The sequence below is a fragment of the Varanus komodoensis genome, unplaced genomic scaffold (assembly GCF_004798865.1).
Source record: "Varanus komodoensis strain SLA01 unplaced genomic scaffold, ASM479886v1 scaffold13_3, whole genome shotgun sequence".
In the NCBI taxonomy this organism is placed as follows: domain Eukaryota; kingdom Metazoa; phylum Chordata; class Lepidosauria; order Squamata; family Varanidae; genus Varanus; species Varanus komodoensis.
In genome coordinates, this window is record NW_025335409.1 from 18,500,001 (window position 1) to 18,513,483 (window position 13,483).

Genomic DNA, 13,483 nt, shown 5'->3' on the forward strand with positions numbered 1-13,483 from the left:
CAAGGGTGCGGGTGAGTTGGACAGGGGTGTTTCTCCTTGCTAAGAGGAGAAGGATACTCCTCTCTTTCCCTTCCTCCCTGCGGTGCAGCCACAGTGCTCCTCAACTTGGAAGCCCAGTCCTCGGGCTTCCCTGCCCTGGGCTTCTGATGATGCCAGGAGAAAGGATTGCTCATGAGCAGAGCTGCTTTCCCAGCTTTGGCAGGACAGAGAAGCAGGGAAGAGCCGCTCAAAGTGCCTGACAACCATCAGCCCTGCTCCCTCAGCCCTTCCATAGGGTGTGATGGGGCATTGGTAGGAGCATTGGAGGACCCCAACCTCCGTGATGCCTGCTGTTGTGTTGTTTAGGGGGAAATTCCACAACAAGACTTGGGTAAAATTCCCAGGGGACCAGGCCTATTTTGTAAACTCACCCCACGACTCAGTAATGGTTAACTATCAAAAGTCCTTGCTTTTAAAAGAAAAAAAACACAATGGTATTTCAGGAGATGCAATATTATGTAGCAGTTTAATGAAAATAAAATTAACCTAAAGCAATTGTTTGGGGGCGGGGGGGGGGGGAATCAAGATCAACAAAAGTCAAAATCAAATGAAAAAGGTCAATAAGGGTAGAGATGTTGTCATTCAGCATACTTGCCTTCCTTTGCCGGCCTCCTTGCCAGCAATTCTGGTCAAAAATCAGTGCAACTGCAAATTTATGGAAGGAATTTCTATGAAGTGACCCTTGCCAAAAATTGTCCTATGCTGATTTCTAACCTTTTGCTACAGTTGTTCTCATTTTGACAAGAACTTCTCTGCATCCCTCAAGACTAGAACCTAGATCTTTAAAGAACAGATGGGGTAGATGATTGGTACTTTAATTAACAGCACTTCAATTAAAATAGTTTTAAAAATTAAAATTTTTTGTTGCCGTTCCCAACGATGCCCAAAAGATGAAAAATAGATTAGATTGCACTATGCATCCTTATTTCATTTTATTATCATAGTAACTTTTTTAGATAGCTTAACCTATTAGGGCTATAACTTGCTCACATCCATTCAGTAAATTTGACCAAGCTGTTTCTTCTGGGTCCAAGTGTACTATGCCAGCCCTAAATGATTTTCCCACTTTTTGATACAGCTTGAATATTTTTACTGTCTCTCAAAAGTCGCCCCAAAATCTTGCATGGATAATATCCAACTGGATAAGGATTCAGGTAGCAATCCCAGCATGAATAAGCCCCATTGAATATAGTAGGGTTTACTTTCAAATAAATATGCCTATGCATTTTAAAGTATCCTTGAAAGATACCCCGCACCCCATTTTTACTGCATTAAGTCATGTCAATGTTAACTGCATCTGAATTATTACAGGGTACATAATTACATTTAATTAGAGAATTCATACTTTAAGTGGCATTGGTATTACTTAAATTTGTTTGTTTATTATAATACAATTCATAGGCAGCATTTTCCAGTTCTAGTCACTACAACTCTTTCTGTTAATGTTTTATCATAGTCATCATCACACACATAGATATTATTCTTGGTAGGTGATACTATTATTTATTTACCCTGAAATTGTTAGTCTTAATGTATGTTTGCATATGTATTTTAGGAGAAAGAAGATGATAAATCGGATGCATCAAGCTCACAGCAGCAAAAAAGCCCACAAGGTCTGAGTGACACTGGATACTCATCTGATGGTATCTCAGGTTCACTTGGTGAAATTCCCAGTCTTCTCCAAAGCGATGAAAAAGATGTTTTAAAAGAACCTTGTAAAAAAGAACCTCTTTCACAAGAAAGCAGCCCAACAAGTCCCTCTGATCTTGCTAAGCTAGAGAGCACTGTCTTGTCAATTTTGGAAGCTCAAGCAAGTACTCTTGCTGAAGAGAAAAAGACCAAAGACCTTTATAGTGAAGAGGTGAAAGACTCACACACAACCAAGCTCCTGCCTATCACACCAGAATCCTACAGTTCTGATGAAGAAGATCTGGCAAAACAGAATATTCATGGAAAAGATAGAGGAGCCACTGAAGAAGGCAGTAAACAAACTGTAGCCTCTCGGAAGGGGTACAGACAGCAGGCAGAGACAACAGAAGATGCATCCACTAGAAGGCAACGTTATGACTCCATAGAAGATAGCAGTGAAAGTGAGAACTCACCTGTCCCACAGAGAAAAAGACGGGCAAGTGTTGGTTCCTCAAGCAGTGATGAATATAAACCTGAAGACAGCCCAGGTTCAGGGGATGATGAAGATTTCATTAGAAAACAGATCATGGAAATGAGTGCTGATGAAGATGCTTCAGGATCCGAAGATGAGGAATTCATCAGGAATCAGCTGAAAGAAATCAGTGCCAATGAAAGTCAGAAGAAGGAAGAAATTAAAAGTAGAAAGGGGACTGGTGGCAAACATAAGAGGATGACACGCAAAAGTAGCACAGGCTATGAAGAGGATGCTGGCAGACGTCATTCCTGGCATGATGATGATGATGAGACATTTGATGAGAGCCCAGAACCAAAATACAGGGAAACAAAAAGTCAAGACAGTGAAGAAATTACTGTAACTGGAGGAGGAGGTCTTCGTCGTTTCAAAACTATAGAACTTAACAGTACAATTACAAATAAATATTCTGAGGAAACAGAACAGCCAAAGAGAAGTCTATATTATGATGAAGAGCCAGAGTTAGAGATGGAGAGTCTCACAGATTCACCAGAAGATAGGTCAAGGGGAGAAGGATCTTCTAGTTTACATGCCTCCAGTTTTACTCCAGGTACATCACCTACATCTGTGTCTTCCCTCGATGAAGACAGTGACAGCAGTCCAAGTCACAAAAAAATGGGAGGAGAAAGTAAACAGCAGCGTAAAGCCAGACATAGAACTCATGGTCCCCTCCTTCCAACTATTGAAGATTCTTCTGAAGAAGAAGAGCTTAGGGAAGAGGAAGAACTGCTAAAAGAGCAAGAGAAACAGCGTGAACTTGAGCAACAACAAAGAAAGAGCTCTAACAAAAAATCTAAAAAGGACAAGGATGAGCTCAGAGCCCAGAGAAGAAGAGAACGGCCAAAGACACCACCCAGTAATCTTTCTCCCATTGAGGATGCTTCACCAACAGAAGAATTGCGGCAGGCAGCAGAAATGGAAGAACTACATCGATCTTCCTGTTCTGAATATTCACCAAGTATTGAGTCAGACCCTGAAGCTTTTGAAATCAGTCCTGAAAAAATAATTGAAGTGCAGAAGGTCTATAAGTTACCTACAGCTGTCTCTTTATATTCTCCCACAGAAGAACTGCCTGTTGGCCTGGTCAAAGAAGACAGCAGCCAAAAGACTATAAAAAGTGCTGAAGAAGTGTATGAAGAAATCTTGCACACATCTCAAAAAGCCAAGTCATTTCTAGATGCAAATGAAAAAGATGAAGTGTTTGAAAAAGAGCCATTGTATGGAGGCATGCTAATAGAGGACTATATTTATGAATCTTTAGTAGAAGATGCATACAGTGGGGGTATGGATGGTAGCCTCATAACAAAACAAGATGAGTGTGATGACTTTGGCAAAGAGAAAGACAAAGAGAAAAAAACAGAGTCTGCTGATGAGAAATATGGAGAACCTATGCAAAAATCTACCAATGTACAAAAAGAGTATTATAGGATAGAGCCTTTACATTCAATTATGCCCCAAGAAGACATTGTGTCTAGCTCTTACATCATGCCTGAAAGCCATGAGATAATCGTATTGGACAGTGTGGCTCCCTCTACAAGTGATGAAAAGCAGCTGTTGGATGCAGATGCAGCTTATGAGGAGCTAATGAAGCGGCAAGGAATGCAGTTGACCCCAGGCTCTAGTCCTACCCAGTCATCTCCTGAACCAATTTCTGTCTCAGATACAAAGACAAGTACATCTGGAGGGACCACAGACAGGACGTCACTGACATCAAGCACTTCAGAAGTGCAAGACATACCTTCAGTGAGCCCCGCAGTACTTCCCATTCCAGATGTTAAAATTACTCAGCACTTTACAACTGAAGAAATAGAAGATGAATATCTTACAGATTATACGCGGGAGATTGAAGAAATAATTGCCCATGAAACATCCATATTGGCATATTCTGAGGCTTCAGAAAGCACCACATCTGTTTTACCTTCAGATACATCTTCTCTTACATCATCTACATCTTCAGTGTACACCACTGGTAGTTCTTCCCCTGTGGCTGGGCCAGATGGAATGGGTTCAGGTTACATAGAAACAGTGGATGCAATTAGCAAGTTATCAGATTCTGAAGGGACCAGTTCAGTGACCCAAGTTCCTATAAGTTCCACAAAAGAGAACTCTTTACCTATTGTGCTACCCTCTAAGGAAACCCCTGTAGCTAAAAGTGTAACTCATACAGATCAGGTTATGGTTTCTCAGTCTGAAATTGACTACTTTGTCTCATCATCCATAGAAACAAAGCAAAAGCCCTTTGTCTCTACTGCCTTGGAATTTTTCCCACCGAAAGATGACACAGCTATGAGAAATGATGTTGTGAAGGGGCTTTATGAAAGCAATCAGGCAAGAGCCCTTGTTAGTGTAACATCAACAAGTATAACAGAGGTTAAATCTGACCAGAAATGTATGTATACAGCTCCACCTACAGAACCAGCAGCAGTATTATTTTCTGTTCCTTCTACTATGTCTGTGTTGCCACCTGAACCTTCTTCAGCTTCCACAATTGCTTCCAAAACATCCTCATTTCTCAGAAGCTCTTCTTCAGACTCTCCTGCTTGGCCGTCTCTGCCCTCTCCCTCTCTCCCTGCTCAGCCATCTCTGCCACCACCACCACCACCACCGCTGCCACCACCTCCCCCTCCCCCTCCCCCTCCCCCCCCTCCTCCCCCACCTATTCTGCCTAAGCCAGCTGTTTATCCTAAAAAGAAGCCAGTGCCTAAGGCTCCAGTGGCAGCAATTCCCACCGTGCTACCATCTGTCAGCAGTGTCAAAACAGCAGAGACAACATTTGCTATAAAACCCAGCGGGTCACCTGTCACAAAAATATACACAGCAACCCCTCCTCCTGTCCCACCCAAGCCAGCTTCAATTCCAGCAGGACTTGTGTTCACTCACAGATCTGCTGAAATCATAAAACCTCCCATTGCTCCCAAACCAATCATTCCTCAGCTGCCAGCCACTGTTCATAAACCAGCAGAAACACAGCCCAAACCAGCAGGTTTGCCTTTAACCAGTAGCATGACTTTGAACTTAGTTTCCCCTGCTGAGTACAAGTTGGCATCCCCTACATCCCCATTGTCTCCACATTCTAATAAGTCTTCTCCAAGATTGGCTAAACCCTCTCAGGAAACCTATGTTGTCATCACATTGCCCTCTGAACCTGGAACTCCGACAGAGCCTATAACCTGCGAGGCAGTGACCAGCTGGCCTTCAGCATCACCTCTGAAAGAACAGGCTCCTCAAATGGTAGAATCATTATTTACTCCATCTGTGAGTGCTCTGCAAATGCAAAGCATAACTGACCAAAGAAAGTATGTTCCTGGTGCTTTGCAAAGTATTCCTTCTATTCCTATCACTGCACGGTCCATTTTTGAGATAGTTCCTAGTTCAACAACAGAGTTAATAACAACAGAGATGGCTAGGACTACAGTGTCCTTGGTCAAAAATGCTGGTTTAGGTAGTGTTTCCATAACTATTCCCCCTGAGCCAGCACATCTAATAGAACCACCCAGATATAGAGAGAATGGAAGATTTCATGTTTTTGGAGATGTCATTGATCTTCGCACCTTGACAAAGATAGACATTGAAAGGACAGACAGCTGTATGGACCTCTCTGCTGCCCCTACGGATGTGAGAAAGCAAATTATGACAAGTGACACTTCTGGCCGGCCAGTAAGCACCATTCAACCAGCTATCATAAATCTTAGTACTGTATCAACAGCTCCAATCTCTGAAACAATTACAATTGTGACTTGCACAGCTACTGTAAGTTATAGTACAAGTACAGAAAGTTTGGTAGATCTGGGGCATGCAATGACAACACCACTGCAGCTGACAACATCCAAACATTTTGAACCTGGATCTAGAGTAACTGCTAGTCAGCCACTCTCTGCCAGCAGGGACGAAGTGCCAATAAATCTGTCCCTTAGTACTCCAGCTCATGCAGTTACCTGGGCCACTACAAAGCCTGTTACTGTACCTCTGGTGGGTGTAACCAGTGGTTGGACTGATACTTCCACTACTCTTGATTCAATGGAGAGTGAAGTAGTTGACCTCCGCACCACAAAATCCCACAGAACCATGGTCTCGGTGGATAAAACTACTTCCGGAATTGTTACCACTGTAATAGAAGATGATGAAAAACCTGTGGACCTGACTGCAGGGAGAAGGGCTGTTTGTTGTGATGTGATTTATAAGTTGCCATTTGGCAGGAGCTGTACAGCTCAAGCACCTGCAACAACATTACCCGAAGATCGTTTTGGTTACAGAGATGATCACTATCAGTATGACCGCTCAGGGTCCTATAGTTATAGAGGCATTGGGGGTATGAAACCTTCAATGTCAGATACCAATTTATCAGAAGCGGGACTTTTTCTGTACAAAAGCAAGAATGCATTTGAGTACCAAGTCGGGACAACTGATGTAGCAGTAGACTTAACATCTGGCAGAGTAACGACAGGTCAGTATGACAAGGCATCCGATCTTTCTATGAAATATAGTAACGGGGTTGCTCATCTCATTTCCGGATGAATCATTTTAATTTAATTTATTTTTCCTCTTTTTGTTGAACTCTGTTGGACAGTATGGCAAACGATGCTGGGATTTACACATGCATTTTTTTTGTTTCTTCATTTTATATAAATTGTTTTTCACAAAGAGGTGCCTGCATGTGCCTGCATGTTCAGAAAAATGCTTTTTTTCCCCCTTCCCTCTGCACTGCTAAAGTAGATCATTAAAATGAAGATTTGCATGCAGCCCTCCCCCCATTTTTCCACTCATTTAAATTCAACTTTATGGGATGGCTTTCACAATCCACGAACAGAAGCTTTGTTTGATGGGACTGGACTATAATTCTGCCCTGTACTTTCAGGTGAAATTGTGGATTATTCAAGCAAGATTGCTAGTCCTTATCCAGAGACTCGGCAAGTGATTTCTGGTATTGGGATCAGTGCACCTCAATATTCCCAAGCAAGAATAGTATCATCATTAGGATCTCCATATGGCCTTGGAAGTGTTTTGAGATCATCCAATGGGGTGGTTTATTCCTCAGTTGCAACTCCAGTGCCATCTACATTTGCCATCACCACACAACCTGGTTCTATTTTCAGTACTTCTGTTAGAGACCTGTCTGCCCTCCATACAGTTGACACAATGCCCTCATTATCAAGCTTACAGCAGAGCCAGGTACTTCCAAGATCATACAATTTCCTGACAACGGTGGCCTCTGAAAAAGATAGTGCACTTACTGGCATTGACATTGACCCAGGGTTGCAACCTCTTCCTTTAGAAACTATTACAACTGAGCCAACCACCTTAATGCCTGTCTTCACTACAGCTTCTGAAGCATTTGTAGATGTAATTGAAGATGAAGCTGCACTCCTCATTGCCCCTGAAGAAGGCAAACAACAGCATCTTGACTTAGAACGTGAGCTTCTAGAGCTTGAAAAACTGAAGCAGCAGCGTTTTGCAGAAGAACTAGAGTGGGAACGTCAAGAAATACAACGGTTCAGAGAACAAGAGCAGTTCATGGTTCAAAAGAAGCTGGAAGAATTGCATTCGATGAAGCATCACCTCCTGTATCAACAAGAGGAAGAGAGGCAGGCTCAGTTCATGATGAGACAGGAAACACTAGCTCAGCAGCAACTACACATTGAACAAATCCAGCAGCTTCAGCAGCAGCTTCACCAGCACTTAGAAGAACAAAAGATACACCAGATCTATCAGTATAATTATGACCCTTCTGGAACTGTGTCCCCACAAACAACCACAGATCAAGTTATGCTTGAAGGTCAGTATGCTGCAGCCAACAGCCAGTATTGGACTGGTGATGAAGCCACCACCAGTGCATCTGCTGTACTGGAGATTGAAATTCCAGAAAGCCAAGCGTGGTACACAGTTCAGTCTGATGGTGTTACTCAGTACATTCCCAGGCCAGGCATGCTAACTTCTGTTTCAGAGTTGTCTCTTAAAGACATTGATGTGAGAGAGGAAAAACAGTTGAAAAAGAGAAGTTCCATGCCAAAGCTGCGTGGCCCATATGAGGAACTGAGCAATGCCATGGAAGAAGAGCCCAGGTGTCTTAAAAAGATAGTAGAGAGTGGCGTTCAGACTGACGATGAAGATAGTGCAGACATTGCCTATGCAGATAGGAGACGGAGAACGAAAAAGAGTGTTGATACAAGTGTTCAGACGGATGATGAGGACCAAGAGGAATGGGATCCTTCCAGCAGAGCAAGGAGGAAGACTCGTGTGGGGAAATATGAAGGTACCACTGAGGTGGACAAGTCTAAGCCATTTTCCAAAGTCTCCAGCATTGCAGTGCAGACCGTGGCAGAGATCTCTGTACAAACAGAGCCTGTAGGGACAATTAGGACCCCATCAGTAAGAGCTCAGTTGGATGCAAAGATAGAAATAATAAAACACATTTCAGCTCCAGAAAAGACATACAAAGGAGGAAGTTTGGGATGTCAGACAGAAACAGATTCAGACTCCCAAAGCCCTCCATACCACACAGCTACCTCCCCTCAGAAAGATAAAAAGCGTCCAACACCATTAGAAATAGGTTATTCTGCCCACCTCCGACCAGAACCCACTCTTCAGGTAGCCCCTTCCCCTCCCAAATCCCCCAAAGTACTCTATTCTCCCATTTCACCTGTTTCTCCGGCTGCAGTTATAGAGTCAGCATTTGTGCCCTATGAAAAGCCTATTGCTGAAGACCTTAGTCCTCAGAAGGTTCTGCATGCTGATGTCACCAAGGTTCCTCCGCTGAGCCCCAAGTCTGCCAAGGTGATGCAGCGCTCTTTGTCTGACCCTAAGCCTCTGAGCCCAACAGCCGAAGACCCTTCCAGAGCTCATTTCCAGTACACTGATGGGTTCCTGGTAAGAACTCTTCTTTCTTTAAAATATGGATTTGTTTTGCATTACATTTTACATATTAAAATAGGCTTTGTTTCATATGAGGAGTATGCAAATAGCTTAATGGGTGATTCAGGAAATGAAAATACAGGATGTTAGAAACCTTACAGGAAATCTTTATTTTCTTTTGAATTAGACTGGAGCTGCAAGGAAGGTACAGTGCAGTGCTGCTTCAAACTAGGAATAAATGGGCCTAAATTGGAGACAGCTGTAAGATTATATAGTATGTGATGCTACAAAGGGGTTTGGTGCTTTCTTCATTTTTTAATTATTTGCATTTATTTTATTTCTAAAATTCAGTAGCTTGGAAAGAATAGCTATACAGGGATTTCCATCAGGGAAGGGTATGTGCTTGAAAATGGAAAGATCACCCTCTCCTTTTCCCTGCCTTTATATCTGTGATGATCAGGCAAGAACAGCTGCTAAACATATTATTGATATAACATATTATTATTGTGTTCAGGATGGAAAAGTAGGCGGGTAGATTGTAGACTTGCTGCTCTATATCAATGCCCTTTTATTTGCTATATGACCTAACACTTACTGCATGGGTAGATAATCCTTTATATTGTGGGGTCTTTTTTCCCTAGTGTCCCTCTTCTCACAGATGTTAAGTTACGTTTGGTTGAGTTTGTTCATTGTGTGAGCTAAAAGGCCATCAAAAACACTGTGGGAAGACACATGTTTAATAATTCACATCAAACCTATACAGATTTCAGGTGCTATTGCATGAACAAATATAAAACTTTTTAAGAGAAAGTATGTGTTAAGAATGCTTCGTATGCATCTTTCCAGTCAGTCATCTGCCTCAAAGTAGTTGTATAGATTTCTGCTCACTTTTGGCAAAACCTGGCTGCTTTGATGTATACAAAAATAAAACCTTGATCTGAAAACTTTTAAACTGGTTGTAATCCGCTCAAAGAACATTAGTAATGGGGTAGATTAGAAATTGACTAAATAATTATATAATAAATAGATTAAAGATCACGGACAAGTATGCATTCTTCTTAAAAAGTGTCCAAGTAACTAACTCTGCAAATAAAGTATGCTGATACAGAGGTCCAGAGATAATTTCACAGAAAAAAATGTTCTTAACTCACCTTGTATTCCTCTGACTTTATTTCTCAGGCACAGTTCTTTAGACAAGGTTCTTTAGACACGGTGCTGACAGCTCAAACAGAAGTAAACTTAAGCACTGAAGTAGCTTTTTACAATCACAAAACTTTAAGCAATTACTGTTCCTGAATTTGTTCAAAAGAAAATCCTCTCAAGATTATCATCTGTTTTGTGCATAATTTTGACATAAATATTTGTTTTTTAGAATTCCAGCTCCTCTTTCCACTTAGCAGGTTAGGATAATATTAGGGAAATAATTGTCTTTGCATAATACTCTAGAAATTTATCTATCTAAACATAAACATTATCTGTATCTAAGAGGATACAGTACTTCTTCCAAGAGAAGATTCGTACAATGTCCACACATGATGGGGTACGTTTTGACTTGTTAACCTAATTTTGGACAAGTTGTTAATGTGAACAACATACAGTTCTTCATCGTGGCCTCTGTGCATCACACATATGGGTGCTGCGTCTGCACAGTGCCTAAGGCTGGAAAGATTACAAAGCTAAGGGTTTTTGGTGGGAAAAACTCCGCTCCCCTCCCCCTCAACAATATAAATGGAGCAGTGTCTGCCATTTTCTCAGTCTTTTGCGACCACCGTTCACTGTGCCTCGAGCCTTTATCTCTTGCCTGTATTGATCCTCATTATTATCTTGCTCCTTGTTGATAGTTATTATCTCATATCTGCAAGTTTTTTCCTCCCATTCAAGTCTTTTCCCCCGTTTTACTCTTCAACTTTCTAAAAAAAAAAGATTATCTTTCCCTCTTTACTATCTTCTCCTTCTTGTTTCCTCTTTCCAATGGCGCAGCGGGCGGCTTTCCTCAAATATTCCCAGTGTGGGTCAAAAATGTCCCCTACCAACCCACTCGATCTGTGTCTCCTCTGCTTGGGCGAGGGACACAGAACTGACAAATGCAGCCATTGTCAGTCCTTTACTAAACAGGCACGTAAAAACCGAGAAAACCGCCTGAGGAAAATGCTGTGGGACCAGGCCCTCATGCAGTTTGACCAACTGGCTGCTAAGCCTGCTTCTGCTTCTGCCGCGCCTCCACCGTGCCCATCAGCTGATGGTGCCCCGGTTATGGAGACTCAACAACCTTCTCCTCCTCCTCATAAACAAAAGGAGAAGAGGTAACATGGCAGCTCTGAAAAATCCTCTGGCCATAAAAAGCCAAAGAAGGATAAGTCAGATAAGATGGCCCACAAGCCTAGGAAACCCGATCAAGCTTGACACCGCGATTCGGGTTCATACCATCGGTCCCAACAGCCGCAACGGTATCAATGCCAACAGGCCCGACCCTGCAGATTGCCATGCAGTTTACTCCACCAGGGTCTCCTAGATGGGTCACACACTTGATGCATTCGTCCCCCGAGCGACCCAATGTGCTATTGCGTCAATCCATCTCTGATGGGGAGATTTGCAATTCTCCGCCGGTGGCTCGTTCTCCTATACCGATGCCATATCCTGGGGCAACCGTGGGACCCATCTCCCATCAACCACGGCACCGACGTCACTCCTCCGACCAACTCTTGGAGGAATGCGGCCAGCCCCATTATGGCAGCCACCATGGAGGTTGGGATGACTACCCTTCCTACACCTACTATCCATCAGATCGGGACTGTATGCTTTCTCCAGTACCAAGAGGGGCTCCGTCTACCTCCAGACCAATGGGATCGGGACACCCCACCTCGCCAGTGAACTCCTCTTCCAGTGGCCTGCTGCAATACAGGTCCGATTCAGATGAATCCAAGGTGGCATTGACCTCGCCAGATGTGGCTATTACAACTCAGGGGCCAGGATCACCGGAAGAACCTCATGTCACTTTCAGAGAACTGATGGCAAGACTTGTCCGGTTGCTAGAGATCGAAGCACAACATCGTATCAACCCTAGCACTGACAAGTTTTATGATATTGTGAGGGGTGAACAATCTGCTGCCATCATCCTGCCCCTGATAACGACCCTCTGTCAAGCCATGGTGCAACCTTGGGACCTACCAACTCAACCCCAGCCTACGTCGCATCAGTACAAGGCGAAGTACCGAGTTTGGGAGCAGGGCATACCATTTCTCCTGCACCACCTGAAACCGAACTCAGTAGTGGTCGAACCTTCCCAAGGACGAGAGTCGAGGGGCCATACTGCACCTCGTGATAAGAAGGGTCAGAAGATTGATATGTTGGCACGTCTAGTCTACGCAGCCTCTGGACTTGGCCTTCATATCTCTAACTACAAACAACGCTGGCCCGGTATCAATACTTCCTTATGCAGAAGCTTGACAACATCACTGCTTCTTTACCGGACCAGCAAAGAGACCTGGCATGAGTGTTCATCTAAGAAGCCATGCAGGTCTCTATTCAACAATTATCTACGGCGAGGCACCACATCGACTCCGACTCCAGGGCTCTGGTCGGTGCCATCTCCCTCCATTGCCACGCATGGCTTTGGAGCTGCAATTTTCCTGAGGAGATGAAGCGACACATCGAGGAAATGCCATTTGATGGTTGCAGCCTGTTTCATTTGAGGACAGATCACAAGCTCAAGTCCATCCATGAGTCGAGGATGGAGGTTCCAGCTCAGCCTCAACGAAAGTGGTCCTGGTCCCACCCGTCTTATAAACCTCAGCAATACTCCCAGTTCCCTGGAAGACAGCAACTCCAGCCCCACCAGCAGCGTCAGAAGCAACCTCCACAACAACGCTTCCAGCAGAGCCGCCACCGCTTCCAGAGACTCCAAGAAGCGTCAACGCTGATGGGCCTGGCAAACCTCTCCTCTTCTCCTACACCCACCCTCCCCTCTCCCTTTTGGGGATCTGCTCCAAAGTCGACTCTCCATTTGGGAGTCCATCACATCTGATTGGTGGGTTTTATCCATTATTCAGCTCAGATATAGAATAGAATTCGACATCGTTCCTCCGTCGGGTCCGATCCAATTTACATCTCGCTCATCAGTGCTAGTGGACAAAGTTCTCCAACTGCTTCATAAAGGAGCGATCCGACAGCTTACACATTCTGAGGGACTCACAGATTCTATTCAAGATACTTTACTGTCCCTAAGTGGGATGGTGGTGTCCGTCTGATCCTGGATTTACGGGATATTAATAGGTTCATCAAGCCTAAGAAGTTTCAGATGACTACCCTTCAAAATATTCTTCCGTTGCTGAGGAGAGAGGATTGGTTCACCTCCCTGGACTTAAGAGATGCCTACTTCCATATTTCTGTCCACCCTCTCACAGGCGTCTCTTACGATTTATGGTCGGTTCTGAT

The 13,483-nt window shown here is 43.6% G+C and overlaps 1 protein-coding gene across 1 annotated transcript in view; it reads left to right on the plus strand.

Annotated features, from left to right (window-relative positions):
- Positions 1-13,483, plus strand: part of PCLO (piccolo presynaptic cytomatrix protein) — a gene marked incomplete at its 3' end in the record, with an annotated part of 257,700 nt that overhangs the window by 196,490 nt on the left and 47,727 nt on the right. The window contains exons 5-7 of the mRNA XM_044423276.1: positions 1,595-6,644; positions 7,056-9,064; positions 10,447-10,449. Of these exons, the coding sequence (XP_044279211.1) occupies positions 1,595-6,644; positions 7,056-9,064; positions 10,447-10,449 (7,062 nt within the window). The remainder of the gene's footprint in view (positions 1-1,594; positions 6,645-7,055; positions 9,065-10,446; positions 10,450-13,483) is intronic.